This window comes from Taeniopygia guttata, chromosome 16, assembly GCF_048771995.1.
Source record: "Taeniopygia guttata chromosome 16, bTaeGut7.mat, whole genome shotgun sequence".
NCBI classification, from domain to species: domain Eukaryota; kingdom Metazoa; phylum Chordata; class Aves; order Passeriformes; family Estrildidae; genus Taeniopygia; species Taeniopygia guttata.
Window position 1 is genome coordinate 3,241,176 of NC_133041.1, and position 20,431 is coordinate 3,261,606.

General features: G+C 55.4%; 1 protein-coding gene across 1 annotated transcript in view; it reads right to left on the reverse strand.

Annotated features, from left to right (window-relative positions):
• Positions 1-258: 258 nt before the first annotated feature.
• Positions 259-20,431, reverse strand: part of LOC140685182 (uncharacterized) — a 338,081-nt gene continuing 317,908 nt past the window's right edge. The window contains exon 6 of the mRNA XM_072936390.1: positions 259-737. Within this exon, the coding sequence (XP_072792491.1) occupies positions 259-737 (479 nt within the window). The remainder of the gene's footprint in view (positions 738-20,431) is intronic.

Sequence of the window (20,431 nt, forward strand, 5' to 3'; positions counted from 1 at the left end):
GAGGGTCCCTTTCCTGTCCCTGGCAATGACCTGAGATAGTTGTGAATGTAATGACAGGGCCATGGCCAGACCCTCATGTTCGTCAATCCCACATCAGGTCATTGGCAGGGGCAGGAGAAGGTACAGGTGTCTTCCCAGCATGGATCACAGGGAACAGGGATCACCAGGGCTCTTCCCAATGTGAGTTCTTCAATGGGGGATGAAGCTGGAGTGGTGCACAAAGCTCCTCCGGCAGTTGGGGCACTCGCAGGGCTTCCCTCACTTGTGCCTCCGTTGGTGTTTGGTCAAGGCAGAGCTCCGGGTAAAGCTCTTCCCACACTGGGGACACTTGTAGGGCCTCTCCCCAGTGTGGATGCGCCGGTGGGTGGCGAGGCTGAAGTTGCACTTGAAACCCTTCCCGCAGTCAGGGCAGCGGAAGGGCCTCTCCTCGGTGTGGATCCGCTCGTGCAGGAGGAGATTGGAGCTGGTGTGAAACCTCTTCCCACATGTGGCACACTCGTAGGGCCTCTCCCCAGTGTGGATGCGCTGGTGGATGACAAGTTTGGAGCTGCAGCTGAAGCCCTTCCCACACTCCCCACACTCGTAGGGCCATTCCCCAGTGTGGATCATCTGGTGGCAGATCAGGTTGTTGCTCCGCCTGAAGCTCTTCCCACACTCCAAGCACTTGTAGGGCTTCGCCCCATGGTGAACCTGCTCATGGACTTCCAGCTCTGAGCTCTGGCTGGAGCTCTGTCCACCTTCCTGGCACAGGGTGGGTCTTTTCTCCTCGGAGCACCCTGGGCTGGGTTTGCAGCCCCTCCTCCTGTGGGATCTCCAGGGCTTTTCCTCCCCGTTGGATTCCTGTGCCCTGGAGTTGCTCAAAATGGTCTCTTCCATGAGGTTCTGCCGTGGGGATTTGTCCTCCCTGCTCTCCATCCTCAGCTCCTTGTCTGGGAAGGACGGACAAGGAGAGGATGGGATTTGCCTTCGGGCCAGAGGGAAGGGGAAGGAGGACGGTGTCATCAGGGGGTTGTCCTGCAGCCGGGGGCCGTGCTGGGCTGGGAGATGGAGCAGGAGTGGGGGGGAAAGGGGCACTGACTACCTCCTCACCTGCCTGGGTGACCCGGGGAATCTTCCTCTTTTTTGCAGCCTCCCTCTCCATCCAGCCAAGCTTTGGGAATAAGAAGTCCTGGATTGGGGAAAACAATGTATGGGCACATTGGGTCAGGGGAGTCCTACTGCCCAAGTCCATCTCTAAAAGTCACCGGTCATCTGGTAACCATTAAAGCCTCGAAAACATCAAGATTTAGACCCCCAAAATATATTAAAAACCAAGATTCAGCAAAACCCAAACCCTGAGTTTCCCCTTTCTGGCCTCTCCACTTTGGGCTCCTGGAGACCCCCACCCTGTCTGGGTTGCTGCGGGTCAAGTTTGCATTGGTGCTCCCCCTCTCTGGGCTGCTGGGGCTCCTGGCAATGCCACAGGTTCCCCTTCTCTGGGCTCACCACTTTGGCATCACAGGCGTCCCAGGGGTCAGCACTGTCCGGGGTCCCTGTTTCAGGGTCCCGGGGTATCCATGGGTGCCCCCTGTCCATGCTCCCAACACCTCCAGGCTTCTGGAACAGCCCAGCTCTCGTATTGCCCGTCTGTGCTCCCCCCATTGCCGGTTTCCCTGCCAGCCCTGCCGGTACCGAGCGATCCCCACGCGGCTCCGGGCTGACAGCGCAGCCCCTGGGCCGGGCAGAGCCAGCCCCAGCACGGGGGGACCCTGCACCCTCCGCTCCCTGGGCAGCCGCGCCCAGCCCCGGGCACAGAGCTCCGGCAGCCCCCGCCGCCCCCTGCCCGGGGACCCTCGGGGACCCCCGCAGCCGGGGCTGCCTCTGAGCGGCCGCCCGGGGCTCGGCCCCGAGCACAGAGCTCTGCCCGGGGGCTCCCGGCCCCAGCGCCGGCTGCGGGCCCGGCCGGCCGCTCCCGGCTCGCACAGCCCGCCCGGGGCCGCCAACAAAACATCCCAACCACAAATCCACAAACCAACCCTGCCCCGCTGTGCTCCTGCGCCTTCCCAGGGACCCCAACCCCGCGGCAATGGCCCCGCACCGGGACAAAAAGCTGCTCCAGCCCAGCCCTCGGCACCCCCGCCTGCGGCTCGTCCCTGGCACACAGATCCCGGCAGCTGTCCCATTGCCGCAGCTGCGGCTCTGGAGCAGGGAGGCTCTGCGGGACCCCCGGGCTGTGCCCCCTCCCAGCCCTGCCCGCCCCGCACCTGCAGCCGGGGCTCTCTCGCTGCTCCCGCTCCTGCACAGCCCCGCTCTCCTTTCCTTGTCCCCCTAGGCTCTCCTCTGGGGCTCAGGGAACACCCGGCAATGGAAAGGAATCCATTTTGGTGCTCCCTAGCCAGGCCACAACTGAAACTTTGTTCCTTTTGCCTCGCTGCACAGGCCCCCAGGGCGTTTTCTGCACCCAGTCCCAGCCCCCAGCGCTTCTGAAGCCGCTCCCTGCAAATGTCCTGGAGCTGCCAGGGCCCTGTCCTTGCTGTCACCTGCTGGGGCTGGCCAGGAACAGAGCTCCTGGCCTTGCATGTCCAGCTGCTGGGCAGCCAGAACTGAGGCATCTGCAGCGGACTGAATGCCAAAACTGGAAGATGAGCCTCTCTCCTGGGGAAATCTTCCCCTCCTGGGCCAGCCCGAGGCAATGCTGCCATTCCCTCCTGCTGCTGCTGCTGCTGCTGCTGCTGGGGCACTCGGGGCTCTGGCTGAGCAGCAAAGGTGACCCTGAGCCAGGAGCTTTCCTTGGCTGCAGCAAAGCCTCGGCACGCAAAGCCCTTCCCGGCGCTGTGCCCTGTGCCAGGAGGGATTTTGCCAGCAGAGCTGACCCCAAATTTCTTCTCCCAGGCAGCTTTAGGACACGCGACACGGAGCAGCCAGAGCCCACTCTCAGCTGTGCGCTGTCCTCCAGAAGAATCCTGTGTGTGAAGCAGGCTGGGAACAGGGTTCAGTGTCAGAGAAGGGGAACTCAGAGCCCTTTTCTTCCCTCTGGCCTGAGGCTCTGCATTGCCAATGGCCCTGCAGCTGCCAAAGGGGCCTTTTTGGCTCAGCTGAGAACAGTTCTGCTGAGAGCCTGTCCTAAACCTGCTTTTCCAGCAAATGTGCCCAATTAATCCTCATTTCTTGCAGCCCCAGGTCTTGCGTGAGTGCCCATGTTACAAGTGAAGGATGGAACAACTCTGCTGGTTGGGAGTTCTCTTTCTCTTGTTTTGATATTTTGTTTGGTTGGTTTTTTGTTTCGTACTTTGTTTTGATTTGTTTGGGGTTTTTTTGGTGTTTTTTTTTTTGTTTGTTTGTTTGTTGGGAGTTTTATTGGGAGGTGTTTTTTTTTTTATTTTAATATGGTTTTGTTTGCGGGTTTTTTTTGGTTTTTTTTATCAATTCCCCCTGTCACCTCTGGGCAGAGCTCTGTAACTGTGTCTGACACTTGTCTGTCACTGCTGGGGTGTCACAGACAGGGAACACTGGGGCTGTCACCACTGGGGTGTCACAGACGGGAACGCTGGGGCTGTCACTGCTGGGGTGTCACAGACAGGGGAACGCTGGGGCTGTCACTGCTGGGGTGTCACAGACAGGGAACGCTGGGGCTGTCACCGCTCCTGCCCTGTCCCCAAACAGCTCTGCCAGCGCCTCGAGGGGACACGAAGGCTGAGCCAAAGGGTGAGAATTGCAGAAGGGGCTGAGCTGGGAGGGACCCATTGGGATCATCGAGTCACAGAATCACAGAATCACAGAATAACTGGGTTGGAAGAGACCTTCAAGATCATTGAGTCTAACCCATGCCCTAACACCAGCTCAACTAAAGCATAGCACCGAGTGCCACATGCAATCTTTTTTTAAACACATCCAGGGAAGGTGACTCTACCACCTCCCCGGGGAAGCCAATCCAGTACTTTATCAGCCTTTCTGTAAAAAACTTTTTCCTACTATTCAACCTGTATTTCCCTTGGTGCAGCTGAAGACTGTGTCCTCTGGTTCTGTCAGTTGTTGCCTGGAGAAAGAGACCGACCCCCAGCTGACCACAGCCACCTTTCAGGAAATTGCAGAGGGTGATAAGGTCACCTCTGAGTCTCCTTTTCTCCAGGCTAAACAACCCCAGCTCCCTCAGTCATTCCTCACAGGGCTTGTGTTCCCAGCCCCTCTCCAGCCTTGTTGCCCTTCTCTGAACGCCCTCAAGCATCTCCATGTCCTTCCCACACGGAGGGGCCAGAACTGGACACAGCACTCGAGGTGCGGCCTCACCAGTGCCAAGTACAAGGGGAGAATGACCTCCCTGCTCCTGCTGGCCACCCTGTTCCTGACACAGGCCAGGAGCCATTGGCCTCCTTGGCCACCAGGGCACATTGCTGGCTCATGTTCAGCCGCTGTTGGCCAGGAGCCCCAGGTCCCTCTCTGCCTGGGCACGGACCAGCACACCGTCCCCAGCCTATAGCATTGCAGGGGCTTATTGTGGCCAAAATGCAGGACTTGGCACTTGGACTTGTTAAACTTCAACTTACTGGACTCTGCCCATCCCTCCAACCGCTCCAGGTCTCCCTGCAGAACCCTCCTGCCTTCCAACAGATGGACACACGCTCCGAACTTAGTGTCAGCTGCAGATTTCCTACTGAAGGACTCAATCCCCTGCTCCATGTGGTCAATAAAAACATGGAACAGAGCTGGCCCAGCACAGAGCCCTGAGGGACCCCACTGGTGCCTGTCCCCAGCTGGATGCAGCACCGCTCACCACCACTCTCTGGGCCCGTCCGTCCAGCCAGATCTGGAGCCAGCAAAGACTGCTCCTGTCCCAGCCGTGGGCTGCAGCTTTTCCAGGAGTGTGCTGTGGGAGGCAGTGCCAAACTCCTGGTGCTGGCTGCAGGAGATGCCCAGCACAGGCTGCCTCTGTCCGCTCAGTGCCAGCCTGTCTCCCCAGGCCAGCACAGCAGCCCTGGGCAGGGCACAGAGGGGCCTGGCCAGAGCTGGTGCCTGCAGCAGCAGCTGCCTCTGCATTCCTCCCAGCAGGACAGAAACGGCTGCTGCTGTGTGCTTTTATAGGATTTCCCTGTGTTTTAGTACATGAGTTAGGAGTTTAATGCTAGCAAGTTTCGGTTGGTATTGTTCCTTGTGCCCCCCATTCCTTCCCCTCACAATGGTTTCTCCCAGGTTGTTCACTCCTGAGCTTTCCCGCCACTCAGCTGTCCCTCAGAGTGCCAATCTCCCTGTTCCTCCCCTCTTACCCTTAAATAGATGTGTCAATCCAGGTTGTGCTGCCCACCTCCCTGTCTGTCATCGCAGCCACCCCCATTTGGTTCTGGAAGGTTCCCTGTCAGTCACCCATGTTCTTGTAGTTGGTTAGTCCCCGAGGCTTCTCCCCTCCCCTGTCTTTTCCCCACTGGTTGTAAATCCAAGATGTAATTCTCCTGTAATCTGTCTCCACTGGTATCCCATGTTGCCGCCCCATGGTCCTGCCCTTGGCATTGCCCATCCCCACATGCCAGTGCCCATCCCGGGAAGAGCCCTGAGCAATGAGGGAGGGACAGGATCTGCCTTGCCAGGGGCTGGGGCTCAGGCCTGGGCCCTTTGCATTCCTGAAACACATCCCCACCATTTCCCTCATCCCAGCGCTGGCACTCAGAGCAGCTGAGGAATGGAGTCACACCCAGGGGTGTCCCCAGGGCTCAGCACTGGGGCCAGGTCAGTGAAATCTCTTTATTGCTGGTCTGGACGAGGCCATCGAGGGCACCCTCAGGCAGTTCCAGGTGAGCCCAGGCTGGGTGGGAGTGTGGCTGTGCTGGAGGGCAGGAAGCTCTGCAGAGGGATCTGGACAGGCTGGAGCCATGGGCCCAGGACAATGGGATGAGGTTCACCAAGGCCAAGGGCCGGGTCCTGCCCTGGGCTCACAGCCACCCCAAATCCCTGGCTGTGCCCTGCCCCTGATCCCCACAGCCTGTCCTGTTTCCTTCATCCCTGCATTGCCAGGGACTTTCTGGGACAAGGGAGCTCTGCTCTGGGGATGGAGGGAGCTCCAAGTGCCACCACTGGAGTGGGAACCACAACTCATCAGGTTTGTGTCCTTTGGGGGTCAGGAACTGGTGAGACTCAGAGGCACAGAAAGTTTCTCTTCATGGCCAACAGACCAGAGTTGAACAGGACACAATTTAATAACAATCACACTCTTCCCTGAGCTATGTGCAACATCCCAGCAGCATCTGATGAGTCCAGCATCCACAAGTGATTTCCATGTTAGAATGAATTTCAGACAAACGTGGTTCTGTGATAGATATAGGCACAATTACGTTCTTGTATCAGGATGCTCATCCTGGAGTGGGTCAAAACAGTTCAAACAATTCCTGATTTTCAAAGCTCTCAGTGCTGGATGGAGAAGGGAGGTCAGGCTCCTTTTGGTGTTGAGGAAGTGCTGAAATCAGCCTGACTCATTTCATCTCCTCCTGGCCTGGCTGATCTCCCCTCTTTCCCCTTCCATCCATTGGCTTCTGTCTCCCACCAGGTGCCCCGGTGAAGAGCCTGGCTCTGTGTTCTCCATCCCCTCCTCGCTGGCACTGCCAGGCTGCGATGAGGAGCCCCTCAGCCTTCCCTGCTCCGGGCTGGACAAGCCCAGCTCCCTCAGCCTCGCCTCACAGCCCAGGGGCTCCAGCCCCACCTTGGAGGCCCTTCCCTAACCCTACTCCAGCTGCCAGACATCTTTTCTGCCCTGGGGAACCCAACCCAGGCCACAGGGACCTGGATAATCCATGTCCTTGATGTCCTGGTCACACAGCCCTGGCCCCTTGTCCCCATGTCAGGCTCTGGGGTGGATCCTGTGGAACATCCTTTGGTGGAGGCTGTGGCTCCAGGTGGACCAGGGTGATGCCGGGGGACAGGGACCCTGCTGGGCATGAACAGCATTGGACTGGTTGGGAGAAACTGTGAGGGGGAGCTGGGGCAGAGTGACCAACCCAGTGACCTCACAGAGCCCTGCTGGGATGTCACACAGCCCCTCTGTGATGTCACAGCCCATTCTGTAGTGTCACACAGCTGGTCTCTGATGTCACAGACAATTCTGTGATGTCACAGCCTGCTCTGTGATGTCACAGCCCATTCTCTAGTGTCACACAGCTGGTCTCTGATGTCATAGTCTGCCCATTGATGTCACAGCCAGCTCTGATGTTACAGGGACAGTCTAGGATGCCATCACTGCTTGATGACCTCACATAACCCACTCTGTGATGTCACAGCCTGCTCTGTGACCTCATGTTACCAGATGATAAATTGTCTCCACCAGCTGAGCTGACACCTGGAGCTTGTTCTCCAAAACCCCAGGCCTATGGAAACCACACAACGCCCACTGGAATATTGGGGTCCACGACCACCAGGGACCACCAGAGAGACCCCCGGGACAGAAGAAGGCATGCAAAAGGGGAGGAGAAATATGTTAATGATTCTGGGGAAATGACTATCAGATGTGTGTTTAGTCCAGCACAATCAGTGAATATATGTGCCAAATACAGAATATGAACAGAAACTTTCCTGCACTCAGCATGCTCAGCTTTGGGAGGAGTGATCCCCCGTGCATCCGGCTGAATAAAGAATGCTGCTTCTTAATGCTGCACTGGTGTTAAGGAGTTTTCTGTTTCACCGAATTTTTGGTAACACTCCACTCCCAAGGAAAGCTCTGTCTCCTGCTGCTCACAAACAGAGAAGGGCTGGTGGCAGATGTGGGGGTCGGAGGCTGCCTGGGGCACGGTGACCATGAAATAATCAAGTTTTCAATGATCTGTGAAAGAAGGAGGGGCAGCAACAAAACTTCCACACTGGAAATAGGAAGGGCAGACTTTGGCCTGTTTAGGATGCTGATTTAGGGAGTCTCGAATCATGTCCTGATTTTTTTTAAGGGAAACAGCCCTTGAAAACCAAGGGGTCCAGGGAGGATGGACACATTTCTAGAAAGTAATCTTAAGGAGGAAGGAGCAGCCTGTCCCAGTGGGGCAAAGGATGAGCTGGTGAGGAAAATGACTGGCCTGGCTGCCCATGGAGCTTTTGTGGGAACTTGGGAAAAAAGGACTGGTGATGCAGGAAGTGTTTAAGGATGTTGTTAGGTTATGCAGAAAGAAAAAGAGAGAGATGAAAGCTTAATTAGAACTTAACCAGGCAGCTTCTGTAAAATGACTAAATAATGTTTTTATTAAAAAATTTACAGCAAAAGGAGGGAGGCTAACCTCTAGTCTTTATTGGAAACAGTGCAGAACATAGTAACTAAAGATAAGGAAAAGGCTGAGCTACTTAACATCTTGTTTGTCTCGATTTTCAACATATGGACAGGTTGTCCTCAGGACAAGAGTTCTCCTGAGCTGGTAGGTGGGCACAGGGAGCAGAACAGCCCCCTGTAATCCAGGAGGAAGCAGCTGCTGACCTGCTGCGCCACTCAGATGCTCACAGGTGTATGGGAGGGGATGGGATCCATCCTAGGGGGATGAGGGAGCTGGTGGATGAGCTCCCCAAGCTGCTCCCCATCATTTACCATCAGTCCTGGCTCACCAGGGAGGTCCCAGAGCACTGGAGGTGCCAGTGTGAGCCCATCCCCAAGAAGGGCTGGAAGGAGGATCTGGGGAACTCCAGGCCTGTCAGCCTGACCTCGGTGCCCGGCAAGGTTATGGAACAGATCACCTTGAGTGCCACCACAGGGCACCCACAGGATGGCCGAGGGGTCAGAGCCAGCCAGCGTGGATTTAGTGGGGCAGGTCCTGCCTGAGCACCCTGATCTCCTTTTATAACCAGGTGACCCACCTGTGGATGTGGGAAAGGCTGTGGATGTGTCCATCTGGACTTCAGCAAAGCCTTTGACACTGTCTGTGACAGCATTCCCTGGAAAAGCTGCAGCCCACGGCTTGGGCAGGTTCCCTCCTGGCTGGGAGATGGAAGAGCTGGCTGGAGGCTGGGCCCAGAGAGGGGTGGGGATGGTGCTGCACCCAGCTGGTGTCCAGTCCCTGGTGCTGTCCCCAGGGATCTGTGTTGGGCCCAGTCCTGTTTAACATCTTCACCGATGATCTGGGTGAGGGGATGGAGCCCACCATCCCCAAATTTGCAGGTGACACCAAGCTGGGTGTGAGTGTGGATCTGCTGGAGGGCAGCACAAGAAGACACAGCCTTCAGCTGCAGCAGGGGAGGTTTAGGCTGGACAAGAGGAAGAAGTTCTGCACAGAAAGGGTGAGTGGGCATTGGAATGGGCAGGCCAGGGGGGAGGTGGCAGAGTCACTGTCCCTCTCCAGTGGCACTCAGTGGCATGTCTGGGTGACAAGGCGGTATTAGGGCATTGGTTGGACTTGATGATCCCAAAGGTCTTTTCCAACCTATTTGATTCTGTCATTCTGTGATGATTGGGACACTCTGGGGCCATTGTGACCCTGCAGGGCCTCGTGGAACTAAGAGGACCATGGTGACACTGTGCAGCCCCATAGAACCAGGGCTCCATTGTGGTTCTCTGGGGCCAAATGGAACCAGGGAGTCCCCGTGACACTGGGTCCTGGTGGAGCCACAGAGGCCATTGTGACACTGCGGGGCCTCGTGTGACCGAGGGGTTTCACCATTGTGACACTGCAAAACCAAGGAGAGCATTGGGAGAGTCCAGGGCCCAGTGAACCAAGGGGCCGTTCTGACACTGCGGGGCCTCATGGAACCCTGGGGACATTGTGACACTGCAGGACCTTGTGTAACCAAGGGGCCACTGTGACACTCTGGGGCCTCAAGGAATCTGGAAGGCCACTGTGACACTGTGTGGGCTCATGGAAACAAGGAGTCCATTGTGACACTGAGGGCATTTGTGGAACCACGGAGAGCATTGTGACAGTGTGGGACCTCATGTGACCATGGGGCCTTTGTGACACCCTGGGGCCCCATGGAACCAAGGGGCCACTGTGAAACTGCGGCACCAACGAGAACATTGTGACACTGTGAAGCCCCATGGAACCAAGGAGTCCATTGCCACATTTTGGGGTCCTATGGAACCAAGGAGTCCATTGTCACATTTTGGCCCATGGAACCAAGGAGCCCAGTGTGACAGTGCAGGGCCTGGTGTAACCAAAGGGACATTGTGACACTGAGGGCCCCTTGGAACAAAGGACATCTTTGCAGATGACACCAAGGTGGATGTGAGTGTTGATCTGCTGGAGGGAAGGAGGGCTCTGCAGAGGGCCCTGGACAGGCTGGATCCAGGGCCCAAATCCAACAAGGTGAGGTTTAACAAGTCCAAGTGCCAGGTCCTGCACTTTGGCCACAACAACCCCTGCAGTGCTACAGGCTGGGGACAGAGGGGCTGGACAGCAGCCAGGCAGAAAGGGACCTGCAGGGACTGATGGACAGCAGGCTGGACATGAGCCAGCCGTGTGCCCAGGTGGCCAAGAAGGCCAATGGCTCCTGGCCTGGATCAGGAATGGTGTGGTCAGCAGGAGCAGAGCTGCTGTGCCAGCACTGATCTGCCCCAGCGCTGCACACAGACATTGCTGCTGCAGCTCCAGAGAAGGCAACAAAAGAGCATCTCTGCAGAAAACTCTGCTGGGAGATCCTTTAGATCCTGGAAAGCCACCAAGAGCACAGACCCTAATTGACACAGTCTGGGGCCACAGGGAAGGTGGAGAGAAAAAGGATGAGAAATGGCACAATCAATGACATTTCCTTGTGGACAACATTATAATGTAAAACAAAGAAAAAGAACCTCCAAATGGAAAAGAACAAGAAGTATCAAAGATGACTTTTATTACAAGTAATTTGCAGTAATTGGCCAGCAGTTTAATGTTCCTGAAAGCATCCAGTCATCAGTGTCCACACTGCAGCCTTGAGCTCCTGGTTCCTCAGGCGGTAGATGAGGGGGTTCAGGGCTGGAGGCAGCACCGAGTACAGAACTGACAGGGCCAGATCCAGGGATGGGGAGGACATGGAGGGAGACTTCAGGTGAGCAAACACTGCAGTGCTGAGGAACAGAGAGACACGGCCAGGTGAGGGAGGCAGGTGGAAAAGGCTTTGTGCCGTCCCTGCTCAGAGGGGATCCTCAGTACGACCCTGAAGATCTGCACATAGGAGAAAACAATGAAAACAAAACAACACAACGATGAACTGACAGTAAGCACAAGAACCCAATGTTCCCTGAGGTAGGATTTGGAGCAGGAGAGTTTGAGGATCTGTGGGATTTCACAGAAGAACTGGCCCAGGGCATTGCCATGGCACAGGGGCAGGGAAAATGTATTGGCTGTGAGCATGAGAGCATTGAGAAAGGCACTGGCCCAGGCAGCTGCTGCCATGTGGGCACAAGCTCTGCTGCCCAGGAGGGTCCCGTAGTGCAGGGGTTTGCAGATGGACACGTAGCGGTCGTAGCACATGATGGTCAGGAGGAAATACTCTGCTGACATGAAGATCAGAAGGAAAAAGAGCTGAGCAGCACATCCTGTGTAGGAGATGTCCCTGGTGTCCCAGAGGGAATTGTGCATGGCTTTGGGGACAGTGGTGCAGATGGAGCCCAGGTCGCTGAGGGCCAGGTGGAGCAGGAAGAAGAACATGGGCGTGTGCAGGTGGTGGCCGCAGGCTACGGCGCTGATGATGAGGCCGTTGCCCAGGAGGAGCCAGGGAGATGCCCAGGAAGAGGCAGAAGTGCAGGAGCTGCAGCTGCCGCGTGTCTGCCAGTGCCAGCAGGAGGAAGTGGCTGATGGAGCTGCTGTTGGACATTTGCTGTGGCTGCACATGGGCACCTGTTCATGGAGAAAGGACAGTGACAAGTCAGGAGAGGCTGCTTGGAGCCAAACGTGAGCCATTCCCTGTAGACTGTCCTGCTGGGACGCACCTACCCTTGTTCCTGCTCTGGGAAAACCGTTGGCTGCAATCAGAGCACGATCACACTCCCACCTCACCCTGGGATAAACCAGACCCTGCCCGGAGCAGAGGGATCGCTGAATGTCTCAGCCTCTCCAAAGATCTCTGGGCAAGGTCTCAGCACCCCCTTGTTCCAAGGACACTCACGGCTCCCTTGGCCAGCCCAGCAGCATTTCCTCAGCTGTGGCAGCTCTGCACTTCCCCGTGGGACATTCAGGGAGCTCCCAGAGGCTCTGGCACAGATCTGCACCCAGGAGGGCAGCTCAGAGCTGGGAAGGGCACAGCAAGGAGATCCAAGGCTGTGCCCATGGGGGGATCTCAGGGAGGGGCTCAGCTCATTCCCCTTTCCCATGGACTGCTTTGCCCATAGCCCCACAGGTCCCAGGGAAGCTTGGACAGCCCATTCCCATGGACACCCCTGCCTAGCAGGAATGCCAAGGGCAGTGCCTGACTCAGCTGCTGCAAATTCCAGAGTCACCCTGAGAGCCCCAGGTAGCAGTGACAATATCAGGGATGTGCAGAAACAAGAGAAGATGTTGTGGTGCTGTGCCTGAGAGGGCAGAGACAGCTGGGCACTCAGGACAGTGTTCCCGTGCCCAGCTGTGCCCGGCACCTCCCACACACCAACAGTGCCCTCCTGCCCCGGCAGTGCTCTGTTCAGCCCCCTCTGCTTCCCTGAGCATCTCTCTGGGCCTGGACATCCCCTCCTGAGAGGTGCCTTGTCCCTGCCAGCGCTCACAGAGCCCATCCCACCCTGTGTGCCCTCGGCCCGGCCCTACAGAAACCTGCCTGTGTGCAGGGCCCTGGCTGGGGCAGGCTCTGTGTGCAGCTGGGCAAGGGCAGCTCAGGAGAGCCCTGCTGGGCCCTGCAGAGGTGATGCTGCTGCTGTCCAGGGCTGAGGAGTGGCTGAAGGCCCTTTGGGAGGCTCCCAGCAGAGAGACTGACCACCCAAAGTCACAGTTCTGGAGTCTCTGTAAATGTTCAAGCATGACTTTGATGATCCTGTGTGTCCCTTTCAACTCAGAATGTTCTGTCATTCTGGGATTAAAATTCCTGTTCTGCTTCTCTCATCCCACTGTTGTCTATAATAAAAAGAGAAAAAACCCCTTGCAACAGTGTTAGAACAGTAAAGTAAAAACCAGACTGCGGCTTCCGGGGGTCACTTGCGGCTGTCCCCCGTCCCTCCCCGGCCCCCCGGGACCCCTCCGGCTCGCTGTCCCCTCAGGGGACCGGGGTTTGCCGCGGTCCCGCTGCACTGGGCTCACCAGGCAGCGGCTGGGTTTGCACGGTCCGAGCGGCGGTGCGCCTCGGTCGCCGCAAGGAGTCGAGATAAAGAGACGAAGAGAGGTCAGTTGTGTGCAGTCCAGAGAGATTGTATTGCCTGAACGGTTGCAGGGACAAAAGACCCTGGTGTTGCAGCATTTTTGAGAGAAAGAGGACATGAGTTATGAGATTTGAGCTACTCCAGTCTAGGCCTCAGATTTGGGCCTTGCGAGGCCTTCAAGCCTCTGACACAGCTAGAAATTCAGAGCTTGTGGCGCAGATAGAAATAGTCTTAAGGTGTGATGGGGACCACTGGGCTGTCTGGGTGTGAATTAGTACAGGTTTCATAGTGTAAGGTGTAGGCTGTTTTAAGGAAAAGGTAAACAATGTTAGCTTGCCAATCAGAGTGTCTTTGTTTTTGTAAACTATGTAGAAGCTTATATAAACTACCATCTTATCTTGAATAAACGGAGAACTTTTGATTAACCACATTGGTTCAGATCTGCGTTTGTCTTGTCCAGCTTTCCGTTTTCCTGAGATTCCCTGGCTTTTCCCTGGGCTACTGCCCAGATACAGTTTTATACAGCAAAATTAAGAGATAAGGTCTAAACAATAGAGACAGTGTCCAGCATGGGCTCATCAGAACCACCCCAGGGGTCGGGTGCAATGGGAACTGCTCAGGGGTGGGGAAAAAGGGGTTTACAGAAAAATGCTGAAGCGAAACTTTCCCGAAACAATGGGGGATACATAAATGTATCTTTTCCTCAGTTTCCCATTCCCAAGACCTTTCTAAAACCCTTTCTCCACACTACCGCGCCAGCACGATAGCAACACCAGACCTTTCTTGGAAGCTTCCAGGTGTCCCAGTGGGAATGGGGCACACTCAGCCCCTGATTTCAACAATTTATTAAGGTTGATTATTTAGGATATTTAACAGGAACATCCAATAGGAGATTCAGTTTCCCCAGTTACACACCCCTGGCTCAACCCGTTGGAGTAAGTCCAGGGCCTTCTTTGTCCCAATTTTTGTTGTCACTGCTCACATTCACTCACTCTGGCTGCTCTGCACAAGAGATAAGCACAGAATGTACTCACAGGGTCTGTGGGCATTGGGATGTTCCAGCTTTAGGAGATCACTGCAGGAGCTGCAGCTGCATTGTCCTGCAGCCAGAGGTTCCTGTGCCAAGGGCTGGCAGTGATTCTGCCCCAGGCACTTCTCAGCCCTTCCCAGCCCTGACTGATTGAAGCTCTCTGTGCCTCTGTGCTGTGCCCGGGCTGGCTGCAGGCAGTGCCCCAGCCCTGCTGGGCTGGGAGAAGAGCTGCTCAGCAAGAGAAATGTGCTTTTGAAGCTCTGCTTGGTTACCAGGCTCACCCTCTGTGCCAGGAGCCCGGCCCAGCTCAGCAGCACAGACAGAGCACAAGGACTTTAATGACCCTCTGGGGCTTTGTGCTCAGGCCCTGAACATCAGGCCCTGAGAGGGAGCTGCAGAAACCTCTCCAGAACTCCAAGTCAGACTCCAACTCCAAAGTTTCTCTGACTTTTAATGGGTCCCACTGAGGGACACGACTGAGAAAGTGTCCCCAGGCCCCAGGCAGAGCAGAGAACTGGAGGCACTGATGACTGGTGGGGACAAAGAGAAGCCAAGTCTTGGTGCCCTGGGGCACAGCAGGGTCTGTGCCACCAAGGGCTGTGAGGAGACACCTTGTCCTGAGGCCCTGGGGCCTCCTGGCACAGCCCCAACCAGGCTGGGCACTGTCACCCCCTGGTCCTGCCCTCAGCATCCCCCCCTAGCCCACATCCCAGTGGCCTCAAGGATCTGCTGGAAGGAGTCCCTGGGGAGCCTTGGCCAGGAATGGCCCTGGGGGCTCCTTCATGCTCCCAGGGACTGCAGGTTTTTCAATAGACTTTGGCTTTTGCTTTTGCCTTGGAGTATCTGAGAGCTTTCTGCAATCATGGCCTCCAATTATCTACTTTAATTAGTCCCTGGAGAGGCTTTGTCAGGAGCAACACTCACTGGGGCTCATTAATGCTTCAAGGTACTTCAGTTCTTTTAAGGTACTTGGTGTTTCCCTTTTGATCCAGACTCTGTGAGAGGTTTGTGCAATCATGGCCCCAATTATCTGCTTTAAGGAGTCCCTAGAGAGCTTTGTACTGACACTCAGTGGAGCTCATTAATGCTTTGAGATACTCAAGGTTTTTAAGGTACTTTGGACTTTCCTTTCCACACTGAGAGGTCTTTGTGCCATTTTGAGTCTCTGAGAGGTTTTTGTGCCATCTCAGCCTCCAGTTCTCTCGTCCAAGGAGTCCATGAGGAGCCTGTGTTGGGGATGGACCTCAGTGGGACCCATTCATGCTTTGAGACTCCAACCACTTTGGGGCTTTCTTTTGGCTTTGAGTCCTGGAAAGGTTTGTGCAATCTCCTCTCAGGCCCTGAGGTTTCAGGGCTCAGCTCCAAATGCACCACGGGGCTCATTAGGATCAAGCAAGTCCTGACAAACCATGGCTCTGCCGTCATTTCCCTCTTGTCTGAGGCAATTAATCAGGACGTTTCTGTAGTGATTTTTGTTCACAATTTTAAGATTTCTTGGCCAATGCATCAATTAGTGTGGTGGGTTCAGCGTTGGCTAATTACCAGGGCACTCACTAGAATATACTTACTCATTTCCTGCTCTGATGTAGGATTAGGAGAAAGGAAAAGTTTGCTCAAAACTTTAAATGGGTGTAAAGAAAAGTTTATTAACAGTAACTAAAAGAAAGAGTAATAAGAATCAGACAAATTTTTCAGAACACTTCCTCTCTCCATACAACCTGACAATGTAAAGAGGAAAAACCTAACATTTTCAGTCAGTTCACTACCTCTAGAATAGTCTTTCTTCAGTTAACTTAGCAGGAGATGTTCCTCTTGTTAATGTTATGGAGACTTCTCAACAAGAAAACAGTTATCTCATGGCTTTTCATTTCCACGAACAGCAACTGCCCAGAAAAATCTGTAATTGTCAAGTCCCTCTCATTTTTCCACAGCTTTTCCCACAGCTGTGTTTATAGTCCATTTTAACTTATGGGGTATTAGTTTCAAGATCAGCTATTTAAGAGCAAAGGTTCTCTTCATCTATGTCTGAAATCATCTTCATCTCTGGGAACAGAGGTCTTCCTCTTCTCTCCCTGGGGGCAAAAGGGTCTCATCACTCTTTTTTATTCTTTTCAAACTTCTTATGGGATCACAGCTACTGCAACATTTGCTTACTTTAGCATGGAGGCCTTTGCTGAAACAAGTCATCTCCCCATATTTTTCAATGCATTATAGGGAAAAAGAGAGTCTGATGTATCAATGACATCCATCTCCACAGGTTTACCAAAGGATTTCAGCCCCAGGATCAAGGCATCTCCTCATCCCTCCCATCTGGGGCTCAAGTTCCTCTTCTGTGACCTCGGTGTGTTCATGTTGCTGCTCTGTGTGCCTGCCCTGTGCCCTTTTCTCTCACTGGAGGCAGGATGGCAGCACTGGCAGAGTCAATATCTGCCCGGGGCTGCAGATGGTTCCGTGAGCCCGGCCGGGCTCGGTCCTTGCGGCCGGAGCTGTTTTCCCATGGAGGTTTCTGCAGCGGCTGCGCTGGGGCTGTGTCAGGCTGGGCCGCGCTGGGGCAGGGCCAGGATCTCAGCAGCCAGGCCAGAGCCCAGCAGCAGCACGGCCGGGGCCGATGGCTTCTCCTCCCCTGCCCGCTGGCTGCGGGCGAAGCCCAAGGGCGGCAGAGCCTCGGCCGAGCCGGCCCGGCCCGGGGCTGCTCCTGGGGCCTGGCGGATCCCGGCTGGGCCCGGGCTGGCGGCGGGGCAGGGCTCGGCAGCGGCCAGATGTCAGCACCCGCAGCCACGGCCCGGCCTCGGCCCCGCGGCCTCCCCTGCCCTGCCGGCAGCCGATGGGGCCTGGCGGCTCCCTGGGAAGGGGCCCGGCCCCACGGCAGGAGCCGCCCGGCCCCACGGCCGAGACGGGGCTGGGCCGGCCTTGGCACCTCTTTGGGGCCAGAGGGGAGAGAGACCCAGCCAGGCTTTCTCATCTTCAACTTGGGTCTGCACAGAGGCGCCTGCAGTTTGCTTAGTGGTTTAACAGATTGTCAGCTCTCAAAGCTAATTACTGATTGCTTTTTTTTGTCAGACACTGAGGAAACTGCTAGCAGCTTCTCTCAGGACATCACTTCTGTGATGCAAAACCACCACAGCAGCACAGAGCACAGAGCTCCTTTTTCCATATACAGTGGTCATGTGCTGGAGGCCTCAGAACCCCTCCTTGGGAGATCTCTGGGCCCTCTCCAAGGTGTTTTCAAATGAAAACATTCAGCTCAGAGTCTAAGAAAATCACCAGAGGATAGGGCCAGCCTGACCTGTCTGTCCCATCTACTTTTGTCTGGGAGCAAGTCTTGGATATACGAAATTTGGGAGGCCAAATTCTAATTTTGGCCATGGACCCTGGGCATGAAGACCAATTGTTTTCCATAGGAATGAAGGAACAGAGCCCCAGTGCTTCAGGGGCAGATGAGAGGTGACCACCAGAGGCAAAGGCCAGCTAGAGCTGGCAGGTTATTTTCTGGGAGATACTCTTGCACACAGGAAAATTTTTAGGCAGAGTGTCAGTTTTGGCAATAGGCATCAGAAAAGGTGGAGAGTTCTTTTCCACAGCAAGGAAAGCACGGAGCCCCTGTGCTCCAGGAGCCTTGATGGTACTGGCAGATTTGGGCTGGAAGCAACCCTTGGGTATAGGGAAATTGGGAGGTGGAACCCCAGTTTTGGCCATTTCTGTGTAGATAAGAAGGAGGGCTCTTTTGCATAGGAAGGAAAACACAGAGCCTCAGTGTTTCGAACGCAGATGAGAGGCAGCCCCCAAGGGGCCAAGGGCAGCCAGACCTGTCTCTCCTGGCTGATTTCACTTGGGAGCAATCCTCGGATGTATGCAGTTTTGGAGGTGGAATCCCAGTTTTGGCGATGACAGGATGAATGATTTTTTCCTATAGGAAAGAGAAGAGTAAAGTCCAAGTGTTCTGGATGAGAGGTGATCACCCTTAGGCCAAGCCAGCCAGACCTGTCTCTCCTGGCACCTTTCATCCAGGGGCTATCCTTGGACATAGGGCATTTTGGAGGTGGAATCTCAGTTTTGGCTGCGGGTGCCTGGACAGGAAGATGAATTCTTTTCATTAGGAAGGAAAGCACAGAGCCCCAGTGTTTCACAGGCAGATGAGTGCTAGCCCTCAGGAAGCCAAGGCCAGCCAGACTTGTCTCCCCTGGCAGCTTTTGTCTGGGAGCTATCCTTAGAAATAGAGAATTTTGGAGGCAGATCCCCAATTTTGGCCATGGGTGCCTGGTTGAGATAAATGTTTTTTTCTCATAAGAAAGAAAAGCACATGGTCCCATGTTTGAAAGGCAGATTTGGGGTGGCCCCTGGGTGGCCAAGGAAGCCAGACCTGTCTGTCCTGGCAGATTTCATCTGGAAACAATCCTTGCAATATAAGGACATTTGGAGAAGAAATCCCGGGTTTGGCCCTGGGCCCCTGGAGGAGAAGGACAGTTCTCTCTCATAGGAATGAAAGCCCAGAGCTCCAGTGCTTCAGGGGCAGATGAGAAGCAGCCCTCGACATGCCAAGGTCAGCCAGACCTGTCAGGTGGTCCCCAGGAGGCCCAGCCAGCCAGACCTGTCCATGTTCCCTTGGTTTCGTGGGACCCCACAGTGTCGCAATGGTCTCCTTGGTTCCATGAGGCTCCATAGTGTCACCGTGGTGTCCTTGGACCCACATTGTCACAACTGACCCACAGTTCCATGAGGTTCTGTAGTCCCACTGTAGCAGTCAGAGGCCCTGCAAGGCCTCCCTGGCGGTCACTCGCCTAAGATAAGAAATGCCTAAGTCACAGTGACTGGAGCAAAGAAGCCCCTCTTCCACATTCAGACCCTTCTTATCTCTCTGTAAGGCTGTAGCTCCTCAAACCTGGCAATTGGACAATTTCTGACACCCCAGTACCCTATAAAAACACCCATTTCTGCCTAGTTTGGCAGAAGAACTGTCACTGCATCCCTTCAGAGGAGCTGGCAATAAAGGACATCACTGTGGAACCACATACAGCCTTCTCCTCTCTCTGTCCCTGTGTGTCTGTCTGCCAGAGGCACTTGTGAGCACAGAGCGAAATCACTGAGAGCTGAACTCACAGAGCTGAAATCACTCCAGAGGTGCTCGCTAAGTTGCCTGTGGCTGGGAGCTGAGCCGAGGGACCCAGACAGGCTGAGCCTGACAGCGCAGCGCTATCCGGGACACCCACGGCAGCGGCAGCCCGGGGGTCAGATGGACCCCTGGGACCCCGGGCAGCATTAACCAGGAGTGACTGGGATCACAGAGGAACCATAAAGGAAGTTACTGCAATAATACTGGGACTATGTGGGAGTGACTGGAACCATACTGGGAGTGACTGGAATCATATTGGATGACTTGGAGTGACTGGGACCTTACTGGGGGCAAATGGTACCGTAATGAGAGTGACTGGGTTCATACTGGGATCATACTGGAAAGGACTGGAACCATACTGGGAGTGCCTGGAACTATTATAGGGGTGAATGAGAACATCTGGGAACATGCTGGGATCATGCTGGGATCACACTGGGAGTGACTGGGATGGTACTGGGATCACACTGAGTGTAACTGGAAGTGACTGGGACTATACTGGGGGTGACTGGGAGCCACAGGGCCCATGCTGGGAGTGGCCTGGGGGGAGCTGGGGGAACTGGGGGAACTGGCCCAGCTGGGGCTCAAGGCTTTTCTCCCCCAGGGCTGCCCCAGGTCCTGCTGCCACCCCCAGCCCCACAGAGCAGAGGGACAGGGGAGAGCTGAGGGACAGACAACAGGGACAGGGCACAGCCAGGGAACACGGCCTGGCCGAGGGACACTGAGCCCCAGCACTTTGGGCTGTTGCCCTTGGGCTCCCAGCACAGGCCCAGGGGCAGAATCCCCTCCAGAAACTGCTGTTTGCTCTCAGCTCTGCTCTGGAACATTCCCCAGGAGCCCCTGCAGTGGCTGCAGCCCAGTCGGGTGCCCGGGGCCACCAAAGCCGCTCCAGCAGTGCCCTCCTGCCCCGGGCAGGGCACGGAACACCCAAGGAAAGGCTCGTGCTGGGCTCAGGGCAGGGACAGGGCACTCTCCTGGTGCTGCCACGGGCACAGCAGAGCCGGCCTGGGCAAAGGATTGGGATCGATGTGCCATGGAATCCCAGCAGGGAATACTTCTCATTGCACTGCTCTCGTTCAGTTGTCATCAATTAAAATCATTTCCACATGGA